This window comes from Takifugu rubripes, chromosome 8 (genome assembly GCF_901000725.2).
Source record: "Takifugu rubripes chromosome 8, fTakRub1.2, whole genome shotgun sequence".
NCBI lineage: Eukaryota > Metazoa > Chordata > Actinopteri > Tetraodontiformes > Tetraodontidae > Takifugu > Takifugu rubripes.
In genome coordinates, this window is record NC_042292.1 from 17,094,314 (window position 1) to 17,106,588 (window position 12,275).

Sequence of the window (12,275 nt, forward strand, 5' to 3'; positions counted from 1 at the left end):
TCCGACCCTCCTGCGAGCTGATCCCGTTAATTTACCCCCTCCCTCCCCTCCGGCTCCCGACGGCTCTGCCCCCCCCCCCTCACGCCCTCCTCCCGTCAGCCCCGTCCGCGGCGCGCTTTTCTCCCCCGCAGACGCGCTGCGGTTCTGGATGTGCGGACACTTTCCTGGCTGATCGGGAGGCAGCGCGGGAGCCGAGGAGTCACCGAGACGCACATGGTGAGAGAACCGGACTCATCCCATCATCCCGTCGGGATGTTCCGGGGATTCCTGCAGCTTTCCCCCGTTTTAGAGTCGCGCGTAAAGGAGAGAGCAAACAAAGTGCGGATGGATCATTTTCTGTTCGGATGGTTTTACTGTCCTGCTGCTCATCTTTAAATATACACTTTATTCACTGCGGTTCCGACGGTATTAACAGCTTATATTTACAAAATATACGACTGCGCGTAAAGGTTGATAGTTTTATTGTGTAAAAAGAAATAAAACAAATCTGACCTTGAAACGTTAAATAAATTGGACTGATTTATAAAAACTCATTATTACCCAGATTTTAAAAATATTTCTTCCTTCTTCTTGAGGCCAGTTCCGCCTTATTTGTCATTATTAAGTTATATCAGGCGTGTGTTTTCTCATTGAAACTGCAGGACTTTAAAACAAGTTTTTCTTTGATCTAAATCAAGTTTGATCAAAGCCTGATAACCCAACAGAATAAATATTATTGTTCCTCTCCTGGAGATTAAAGCAGCTTGACTGCGGTTCGTGCAAGAGTAATTTAATGTGGGTGTAATTAGGCTCCGCTGTTCTCTTCAGACAGAATAATCAGACTAAATATGACAAATATTTGTGTTTAATGAACCCAGAGGTTTGGGTCACTGTTCTCAGGGCCCATTCTGTCACAACACGGTTGATTGCGGGCTATTGCGCCGTTTAATTTTGGCCTGTTGTTGTTAATTAGGTCCTTGAAAATCCCTCCGCGTCGTGAGAAAACCAAGCGCATTTTTCTTTTAAAAATTAGCCATTTTCTTGCGCGTGACTCGCGGAGCCATGGCCTGATTAAAGCAAGATGTTAATTAAGTTTTATTATCAGATATTTTTAAAGGGGTGACCACAGTTCTTGGGCTTTTTCCCTGTTTTTGTGCTTTTGTTTGAGCACCTGCTGCTCTTGATTAACCTCCGGGTGACATTTTTTGTGGATATAACTGACGCGCGGCTACAAGCGGAGGGGTTATTCTTAATTTCATCAAGACCTCGGTTGTCTTTGGCGTGGCCGCAACATGAAATCACCGTGATTTCATTTCCATCTGCTTTATTTTATTATTATTTTATTTAAAACGGCGAAGCTGCTCGCCAGCTTGTGTGGGGCTGTAAAAGGGGGTCGAAGAAAAAAGTGGCTAACATGTGTTTTTTTAATTCCAACAATGAAGTCAGCGCAGAGGCGAGGAAGACCTCGGCGCGGAGGCGCAGGTGGCCCCCGGGGGCCGCCAACAGTCCCCGTTGTTTGTCGTAGGTGTAAACCTGAAGGACAAGGGCCTGAATCCGGACACAGGAGGCGATAATCCGTTTGTCGGTACCGCCTCCACTAAAATTAGACTATTATGCCTAAAACAGAACCCTTGGAATCTGCTCTGGGAGGAATAACGCACACGCACGGGCAGGAATGTGGGTTAAGAATACAGGGCCACAAGTGGAGCCCCTCAGAAGCCCGGCGGAGTATTTCTGACCGTCCGTGGACAATCGCAAATCGACAAAGGTGTCAGTCAGGGAATGTTTGCCAACAGGTGCTGCTGGTTCCAGGAGTTGATCGTATCATTGATCACAATAATCCGAAGACTCGCCGACCCCCTAAACCTTCCCGCAGGTTAGCGTTCTGTAGCATTCTGAGAGGTCGGCGAGGAGCCGAGCCCGCGTCTGCGATGGCCGGCGCCGCGGCCCATGACGAGGAATGTTAAAACGTGTCAGACGGGGGCCGAAGCCAGCTCATCTGCTCACCAGAACTGGTCCCAGACCGCGACTGCGACCGGCTCTTAAGTGCGAACAGGCCAGGGAACGCTAACAGGTAGCGAGAGATTCGAAAGGCTCGGCCAAGGAGTCGCTTTTTTTTTTCAGGACCGAAAAGTCACGACAAATGAGGTCACGGAACAAAAGTTCCCCGTTCTACCCTGTCAGGCAACAAGAAAACTCGCAACGGAGGACAAAATCAAACCCAAAAAGGAACGAAAACTAGCGGCCGACAGCAAATCTAAAGTCCGAAAACTTGAAAACACTTGACAACAGAAGCGTCGGATATTTACAACCGCTGCGCCGCCGCACTCATGACTCAAAGGTGCAACGTGATTGTTTGATTGATTTTAGCCCCTTCCAAAAGATAAACAGTATTTCTTCCTCTTCCCGACTGTAAAAATGTCAGATTTCAACACAGCGAAGGTGAAACACATCAGGAAAATAAATCGGGACGGCCGAGCGCGAAGGCGGCCGTCGCTTCCCGGCGCTCTGCTGGGCCTCGGCTATGCTGTAAACATGCCCCCAGGTTGTCAGCAAGTATTTTTCCAGCCCCCTGCCAGCCAAGCATAGCTGTTTCTAAAGATCACCCGCCAGAGATGTTGATCTCATCTTACCACTATTTGGCTGTATAAGCTCTTTTTTTTCTTTCTTTTTTTTTGGAAGTCGGAGGCCGCTGCCAAGATATTTCAAAACATTTTCTCTTAAAGCGACTCCGAATTTACGGCGCGTTTGATTTTCGGAGGGGTATTTTTTTTTTCTTTGTTTCTTGTCAGAGGTGTTATTTAGATTTAAGGGTGCTGGAGGGTTGTTTTTTTTTTCAGCTAAAGTCAGCGTAGGTTTTTGAAATTAGGCCACGGCTGATGGTTCTGGTTTGGTGGTGTGACGGCGTTGCCGTCTGTTGTTGCCGCGGCGTAATTTTCTCAACACATGGTTGATCTATTTGTACGTTTACGGCTCCCGATGAGCCTGACGGTCGTTGCCGACTCCAGTCCAGGTTTTTAAATTGAATCTGTAGCTACAAACATACTTTAAATACACACTATAAATATGACTCATATATCAGATACCAACAGGAATTAAATGGACCTGACTGTTAAAAGTACATCTGAATGTATTAAATATTCTGTAGATTTTACATTTATTATCTTGGCTAAGTCAGTTTGAGATTTTTTCCCCTTAAATTCTGAGGGAGAGAATATATAATGTAAAATTTAAACATAAAAGAAAAAAATAATATAATTAAATGCAGTTAAACGGTAAAAATCACATAAAATGCACTTTAATGTGATAGATTTAAATGTTTTTTGTTTGCTGTTAGCGTCTCTGCAAAATAAAGGTTAAAAAAAAAAAGAAAAATCATTGAAAATTGTACTATAACATTTTTCCCAAGTACTTTTGCGTTGTATTCCAGCTCTGCGTTTTGGAAACATAGAATCTGGATTTGGCCTCCGGGGAAACATTAGGCCTCTCAGATGAGCCCCCATTTATCAAAGCGGTCGCAAGGAGCCGATGTTCAATTAGTCGTACTAATGCGACAAAGACAAGAACCAGCGCGAAACGCCGCCTGCCCGTGTCTGCGCTCCATTACTCATCCGGAGTGAATTCCTCCACCACTTCCCTGAATCCTCCAGTGACCTTTAACCTAATCCCTCCAGCGCTGTCCCTCCGTCTCATCCTGGCGCGATACCGACACCGCGTGAAACGAGAGATCTAATTAACCGCCCGATCAACTCTAACTCTGATTTTTTATCGGCGTGATTACGTTCCCGGGGGGCATGTCTCAACGCGCCAGGAATGCCCGACCGCGGCCGCGTGGACCCCAGGAATGTGGCTCGGTAGCACGGGGGTCACCCTGGAAACACCTCGTAGCATTTCTTGTAGCAACGCCGCAAAACGGGGCCAGCGGACCCGCCCACGCCAAAATTAATTTTGTCCCCCTTCCTGGCACGCTTCTGAGGTTGGAACAGTTTGTCCGAGGTGGTCAAGGCCTCCTCAAAGCTGTGTGGTCCCGGAGGGAAGCCTCATATTTCCGTCGCTGGCTAACTGAGCAGGATGACGACTCTGCTGAGGCGCTCGGGCCCGACTCTTCCTACGGCTTCGGTTTATGCAGCCCTGCTGACTTTGCTGTCAGTGTCGGGGCATCATCAATCTCACAGCAGTTAAGAATATTCCCAGAACAGAACAAACGGGGCAGGTGAGCTGTGGATATTGAAGTCAGGAGTTTTGGAGGGGGGGGGGGGGCTGAAAATGTGGAAAGCATTTTAAAGTTGACAAGTGACATTTTTCATGAGAGGATGGAAAAGGAGGAGCGAAACGTTTGAGACGGCGCCGCTGGGAGGGGACTCGGCGTCCGATCGGTCGGACAAATCTGTTCCTTGCAAAGGTGCGAGATCATAAAAATGTACCTTCTCATGGCTTTGATGCTTTGAACTGTGAGGAGCGGCGCTCCGTCTGATCTGGTGGGAGAACCTGCGAGGAGAAAATTAGGAATGAGAAACACGGAGATCTTCCAGCATCAACAAAACGCGGCCCTCAAAAAGACCGAAAATCAACCGCAGACCTCACACATTCCGAGACAGCGGGACGGTCGATGCGCCCCAAAAGCACTGGACATCAAAAGAACAGGCAACCGTTGATTTCCCCAAAAAAAGAAAGCCATAATATGGAATAAAAATGCAAAATAAAACCGAATCACCTTCAGCCTCGGCTTTGATCTGAGTTTCAGACAAAAAGAAGGTAGCTGAAATCTTCAAAGACGTAAAAACCAAGACCCAGTTGGAGAAAAGGCCTCCAGCAGAGGGTCTTTTTGTCCATTCGCCAAAATTAACGCAGGTCTTGTCAGGCGCTCGTCCCGGTTTAATATATGGGGAGGATTTGTCCGCACAGGAGTGGGTTTGTCTCTAAATAGGAAGTATGCGTACGATGGTTAAGCCACGCATTTCCACCCATAAATCAGCCCCCCATCTGCAACTCTAATCTCCGCTTCTCTTATTAAGTTCTTCTTTCCTCCTCCCCTCTTTCCCGCTCAATAATGTTTCACACCGCTCACCCTCAGGCACGTCGGGCGGCAGAAAAGTGATTTGAAAGCGAGAGCCATAAACGTGATGGATGCGGTCCAGCTCGGGGTTTAGCCCCAGCTGTCGGGCATGTTTTCTGTCATAGACCCACCGGGCGCGCGCCCTTCCTCACCCCCACGACCATCCGCTCCTCTCCGGGTCGACGGGAGCTCAGAGACAAATGATCCGGAGGACCGTCGAGGGGTCAAAGCGGTGGCCCGAGGCCGCTGTGAAGATGGGAGAAGGCATTTTTACGGGATGAGATCTTCGCTGGCGGCGTTTGAGAACCAACAGGAGAGGTTTCAGCGATGTGGCGATCTGGCGTTGTGTGTTTCCAATAAAGGCACAGGTGGTCTATCTTAGATTTCTGACGTTGCCTTAAAACGCAGGTCTTATAAATCAATCAGCTGGTTGTGTTTTTTTGTTTTATGGTCCGGCTCCAAGGTTTTCTTTTAAACCTCATCTTTTCCTTCCACAGGCTGGATGACATGATGTTCCTGCCCTTCTCCCCTCCCCCCTCCATCTCTCTCTTCCCCATTTTCCTTCTACTCCTCATTTTCCTTCCTCCCTCCCCCGTCTCCTCCTCTCTTTCCCACACCCCGCTGAGCTGGACTTCACCTCACGACCCCTGCTACCACCTCGATGGCCGCCCGCGTCACTGCCTGTCAGAGTTCATCAATGCCGCCTACGGGGTGCCCGTCAATATCAGCCACTCCCTCCACGGGTCTGATTATGATGCCAATGTCACCACCTTGACGGACCAGCACAACCCCCATAACCTCACTTGTTGGATGGCTCGGAAAGGTTCGGACACGGGAGAATGGACGCTGACGATACCTCTGGGCCGACGCTTTGAGATCACTTATATAAGCATGCAGTTCTGCCAGCACCGAGAACCCTCGGACCCCATCTCCATCTCCATCCTCAAGTCGATGGACTATGGGCGCAGCTGGAGACCAATGCAACACTACTCGAGCGATTGCCTCAGGAACTTTGGGCTGCCCTCTCAGACGGTGGCCAAGTCGAGGCACCAGGAGACGGAGCCGCTGTGCTCGGACCCTCGACCCTTGCAAAAGCAGAGGGGTGGCATGGTCTTGGCCTTCTCCACCCTGGATGGAAGGCCGTCATCCCCTGATTTTGACAATAGTCACACCCTTCAGGACTGGGTCACAGCCACAGATATTCGTGTGGTTTTTCACCGGTTATCTAAAGACACCAAAGCGGTGACTTTCAGGAACCAGGACCAAGAAGCACAATGGCAGGACGGCACGGAAGCTGACAAAGGAACTGAGCTTCTTCAGCGGAGGCTGGGTGACAAGGGGCGCGTGAGGGATCAGGCCAGCAAGTCAAACACGGATAACACATTAGCCTATTTTGAAAGGGACACAAAAAACTCAGAGAAGCATGGAAAAAAGGGACATTACAAAGGTTCAGGTCAAGATGATGGACACAATGTGACCAGCAAAGAAGGGGGAGATGGCTTCAACACAGACGTACATGCCCACTCAAAGAAAGGTGGGAAAGGTAGAGGACGCAACCGGAAAAAGGAAAGTAATCAGCGGCTGTCTTGTCCCAGTGGTGGCTGTAACTGGACGGTCGAGGGGAGGAGGAGGAACAACGGGGGCCGAGAACTTAGGAAACGGAGGAACAACCTCATCGCCAAGCAAAGCTCCAGGACTCTGCAGATGACAGCTCCTGCACCCTTTACCCCCACTCTCCAGGCTCCCCTGGCCCTCTCCGACCTGCAGGTCGGAGGCAGGTGTAAATGTAACGGACACGCCTCCAAGTGTCGGCGCGACGACAACGGCCGGGCAGTGTGCGTGTGTGAGCATCACACGGCCGGCTCCGACTGCGACGTGTGCGAGGATTTTTACTTTGACAGGCCGTGGCACCGAGCCACACCCACGCAGCCGAACCCCTGCGTCGGTGAGTCTCCCCGTTTCACGAATGAACTCTTTTAAAACTCGCGGTGAGATCTTTTAGTCCTCGTGATACTTTAGTCCTCGCACAAACATTCCTTTTTTTTTGTCTCTACGCTCAGCTTGCGAGTGCAACGACCACTCAAACAAGTGCCGATTCAGCATGGAGGTGTTTCAGCAGTCGGGCCGCCACAGCGGGGGCGTTTGTCTGAAGTGCCGCCACAACACGGCCGGACGTCACTGCCAGTACTGCCAGAACGGATACACCCGCGACCACAGCAAGCCGCTCGAGCACCGCAAAGCCTGCCAACGTCAGTCACTGACCGTCTGTGTGTCTTACCGAGTGGTGCAGAGTTTACGGTGTGGTTAGAACCACAAACCCCACCCGCGTCCCCGTCGTTACCACTGACTGGCATCTGCCCGGAACCCTGACCTTTGGCCGGTCACGTTAGTCACTCGGGAATGCGGACCACCTGCCTGACAGATTCAAAGCTAGCGGTCTGTCCTCAAGCGCAACTAGGGGATGAAAAATATGACAGAATACCCCCCAGATCAATTTATTCGAGCAGTTTTTCACCAAGCTACCCTTCGGGGGGCAATCCCTCACTCTCTGCTGTCAGGATGTTTGGACTCTTTGTAAGGATTAGTCTAAACTACGAGAGCATGGACTGAGCCGCTGATGTGTGACTTCCTCTCTCTAATGTAAATCGTGGCGAATGAAGGGAATAATTGTCGCAATGATTCACAACCAAAATGATTAACAACAGAAAGTCTTTGGGTTTCGCTATATTTATTCCAGACTAAGCTCTACTTTTTAAATAAAGTGACTCAAGTCAGCTCCATCGCTCTGTCTGTTGGATTGTTGCTAGCATAACAAATTTACATTTGGGACACCGATAAGGGAAAGAGGGACTCCTGGGGACAGTTTGATGTCAGAGACAACAGGTACGCTCAGAGCAATATCTACACAGCTTTTCCAACTCTTTAGGGTCACAACTCTGCCCCCGCAGCACTTTTATATTCATGATGTGGTTAGCAAACCCGACCGTCCCTGACTCACATGGTAGTTTTCTGGATGAATTTGTCTTCTTTTAACTAACAAGACAGATAGAAAATAGCTTTTTTTTTACGGTGGCAGTCATGTGTCTTTGCTCAAGGACACTCTCAGAATGGATGCCGTCATGCTGGATTACTCCAGGGTCCCATTACTGATGGATGGTCTTTTTTTAAAAACTTTTTCTCCCATCTGTCCTTTCGCTAGCACGCTCTCCTGATACGTCCTTAACTTTGACGAATCTTCCTTACAAACGCAGGGAACTCGAACAATTCTTCTGCTTTCCCTTCTTTTATATTCTCGCAGCTGGAAAAAATGAAATCGCCCTCCAATCCGTCTTTTAATAGCTGTTGAAATACCACTTATGTCAGAATCACCCGAGTCTGTCGCTCCACGCACCTCTATGGAGCGTTTCGGCATTTTCAGCTCATTATTTGGGTTTTTCAGGCTCTACCTTGACTGTTTTCCTTCATACCCGCCGTTCTCGTCGCAGCTGTTTTCGCTATTTAGCAACTGATGAAACGCTCCACGCTACCTGCCCAGCACCAAACCGCAGACAGGCAGATGGAGAGGTTAGCTATTAAACACATGGAAGTACTTAGCGGCTAAAGATCCAGATATTTCCCTTAAGAGTTGGAGGAAACCAAAACAGGGTGCCTATTACATACGTGCGCCATATACAGGCATGTGTCAGATGAAGAGAGATTTTCGTGTGCTTGCTAACACGCTCGGTCTTGCTCCGTCTGACTCTGTACTTGTCCTTTCCAGCGTGCCAGTGTCATCCTTTGGGAGCGGTGGGTCGCTGGTGCAACCAAACCTCGGGTCAGTGTCTGTGTCGAGAAGGTGTGACGGGCCTCAGGTGCAACCGCTGCGCCCCAGGATACAAGCAGGGAAAGTCGCCCCTCCGTCCCTGCATACGTGAGTCAGCCAGTGTCTCAGCTGTTGGAGGGGGGGATCCAAATGGTTTGCCATTCAAAGTCACCTCTTACATTTCTCCTTCAATTTTATTTGCCTAAATTGATTAAACCCCCCCTCTTAAATGCTCTACGCCTTTTATCAAGTCATATTTCAATATCAAAGGTGCCGCGGCTGTTCAGATTAAGATTAGAATGTCCCGTTTAATCATCCCTAGAGACGGTGTCCATGGCAGCACTAACATTAGCTGACCGCTGCAGGGAAACCTCAGCTACCCCCTCCTGTTTGATCAGATGAAATGATGCACGCGGCCCACGCCGAACCCCAGCCGTGAGTGCTAATCCACGTGTGCTGCCCGAGCTAATCACACAAGTGCCGACAACTGCCCAGGCACCCAAGTTTAAGTCCCAATCAGGTGACATCGGGAGCCTGCAGCGGAGAGCCTCACACCTGTTGTGCAGCCCAAAATGCCCACCCCCCACAGGGCCCAGACTCATAACTCTCACAGTGAAAGGAGTGAGTGAAAGAAAACCTTGTTTGTTTTTACTGCCAGACCATCTCGGGCTATGTTTAGCATAGCATCCACCAGCCCCAACACCTCCTCTTATTAGATAGACCCGCAGCAGTGAGGCTAAATTTAGAACTAGCTTCCAATTACCTTTTTTTATTCACACCTCAAGTGTTCAGTTTACCAACGGTGGCTTCAGCGTGTCGCTACAAAATAAATGTAGCAACCAGACAGCCAGCATGCATTTGATTGGCAGCACACGGTAGCCTAAAGCAACAGTTCTTGAGGGAAGTTAACAGGAAATGTAGCCTTAGCCAGCTAAGTAAAAGGAAAAAGCAATTTATAGCCCATTTATCAACATATCAGCATGTTACCCTTTGCCAAATCCTCCGATGATATCTAATTTTCCGGTAAGTTAATGTAATGTCAGCTAAAGCTAGATTTAGAGAGGTAAAAGAAGGGAAGGCTAGCTGAGGCTTTAGCTTTGAAAGGATAAAAACAGTACTCTGGGGCAGTGTTTAAAAGGTGTCAGGATTATAATAATACAACCTGAGTTTTAAGAGTGGGGTCGCCCAGCTGGGTGGAGGTGTAGGGTGTCACTGCCCCAGTTGTGTCAGGAAAGATTGGACATAGAAGGGAGGACGGGAGCGTTGAACTTGGAAATATATGGTAACGCTGTCACACATGCACGCTTTTACAAGAAGCCTGTCTAATGTACGCGCAGGTCAACTGCGAAGACTCAAAGTTTGAGACAAAACTATACAAACCATGATGGTTTGACCTTATTAAATTACCAAACGTAAAGCTTGTGTCCAAGCAGGCGTGTTCCCCACCCGTAAAACCGGGACCACACACACATTTTTGACACTTGCTTATCTTCCGTGCAGACATGCCCCACGCACCAGGAGGCCTTCAGGCATAGCAAACATAACACACACACACTGTGAAACAAGCTAGCAGCTCGTGTAGGTACAAGCTGGGGTGCATCTGTTGCCGTCACCTGTCTGAAGGTCTGTTTGTGTTCGCAGGAATTCAAGAGGTGGCGCCGACCCCCATCTTCCAACCTCAGTACAGCATCGGTCAGTGGATTTAAAAGTGTTTGCATTTGAGTCGCACTTCACCTCCGACCTGCTCACCTGTGATACTACTGAAATGTTACGCTATGCTAAAATGACCCCAGAACATCACCAGCGACTGCGAATTTAAAGATAAATCGGAAGCAGGAAAACAAAATTGTCCCGAGCCAAAAAAAAAAAAAGCGTTCCGCTCGGGGAAAAGCTGAACACTCCCACCTAGTGGTGGCGGGAGGAACCTCCCAGCTGCTGCAGCAGAGCTCATCTGTTAGTTACAGGATACTGTGATGACAAATATAAGCAGCCATATTGTAATTAGGGGAAAAGACATGTGCTGATATGCCTGCTGTGAAGTGATACCCTGTTTGATGCCCCCCCCCCCCTGTTTCTGCTTCAGCGGAGGAGTGTGTGTCGTACTGTCAGCCCTCACAGCTTAAAGTCAGGATGAACCTGGAGACGTACTGTCTCAAAGACTACGGTGGGTGTCCAGCTTGAAATGTAATCAGTTCACTTAGAAAGAGTTGCCAGTAGGAATTGAAGTGTAAACAGTGTTGTTCCGTCAGTCTTGAAGGTGCAGGTCAGAGGGATGGAGCGATCCGGACCCTGGTGGCAGTTCACCATCGCGGTCCAAACCGTCTTCCGCGCAGGGTCCACCTCCCGTGTCCGCAGGGGCTCGCACTCGCTCTGGGTGCCCGATCGCGACCTTCGCTGTGGCTGCCCTGCCCTGCACGTGGGCCGCACCTTCCTCTTGATCGGGACAGAGGAAGGGGAGCGGGACTGGGGTCCTGAGGAGAGTCGCCTGGTGGCGGACCGCTCCACTCTGGCCCTCCAGTGGCGGGAACACTGGGGCCACAAATTGAGGGGCTTCAGGGGGCAGGACAAAAGGGGTCGATGCCCACCAAAATCCCAGCATGGACTCCAGCAAACAAGGCCAGAACCTGGGTACATCCCCCCTCACTTACTGGCAAAGACAAATGCCGACGTCGGGTCTACAGAACCACCCTCGCCCACCACACCTGAAGGCATCGACTCCACTCGGGGTCCTGGATGAAAACCCACACGTGACGTTCATTCAGGACGTACAAATGTCTGCTTTACAGACGTTCCTGGAATCCTTGAGAGGACACAAATCCTAAACGCTGACGCTAGCTCCTCTCACTGCAAAACCAGCGAAAATATTCAGGATTAAGGAAGTGCAGTAGCGTCGGGTGGGCGGAGCTAACTGCTGCACGGTCACCCAATCAAAGGCAGAGCTCAGCTGTCAATCATGACGCTCACGTCCCTTTTTATTACTAGTTTAAACAAACAAAAATAAACACGATAAATCATCGTAGCAAAAATAATAATTGGGAGGCGGGGCTTGTTTTAAAACCGCAACCTATCACGAGGGGGCAGTAGAGATGCTATGACAGAGCTTCATGCTATGACGGAGCCTCACTCCAAACGTGCTAACAAAAGAAGCTACAAAAATACCGTTTGAAGTTTCTGGAAATTTGACCTAAACTCTGCCATGAAGTATTTTTATCTTAAAGACGATCCTGCGTGCACGTTTGGACGATATTTATTTTGTTGGATCCCTTCCTGGAAATATAAGCAACATAAGAAAGAGGGTAAATATTCTACCTCAAAATTTGTTACGTCACAAAAGCCTATTTACGAATGACATTTTACCATTTGAGCCAATAAAGCTACATACCTGCAATTTTTATGCTTTTCAGGGTGATTTCTGTCATTTTCCCCTTTTGCCCCCCT

At 49.2% G+C, this 12,275-nt stretch overlaps 1 protein-coding gene across 2 annotated transcripts; it reads left to right on the forward strand.

The window, feature by feature from the left end:
- Positions 1–112: 112 nt before the first annotated feature.
- Positions 113–12,229, forward strand: ntn5 (netrin 5). 2 transcript variants are annotated; one of them, XM_029840827.1, is made up of 7 exons: positions 113–216; positions 5,533–6,980; positions 7,096–7,284; positions 8,796–8,945; positions 10,479–10,529; positions 10,921–11,001; positions 11,087–12,229. In XM_029840827.1, the coding sequence occupies exons 2-7, from the start codon at positions 5,543–5,545 to the stop codon at positions 11,572–11,574; spliced, it is 2,397 nt and encodes a 798-aa protein (XP_029696687.1). In that variant the 5' UTR covers positions 113–216; positions 5,533–5,542; the 3' UTR covers positions 11,575–12,229. The 2 variants fall into 2 exon arrangements, with proteins under 2 accessions (XP_029696687.1, XP_029696688.1); XM_029840828.1 differs by lacking the exon at positions 113–216 and adding an exon at positions 4,977–5,403.
- The last annotated feature ends 46 nt before the right edge of the window (positions 12,230–12,275 follow it).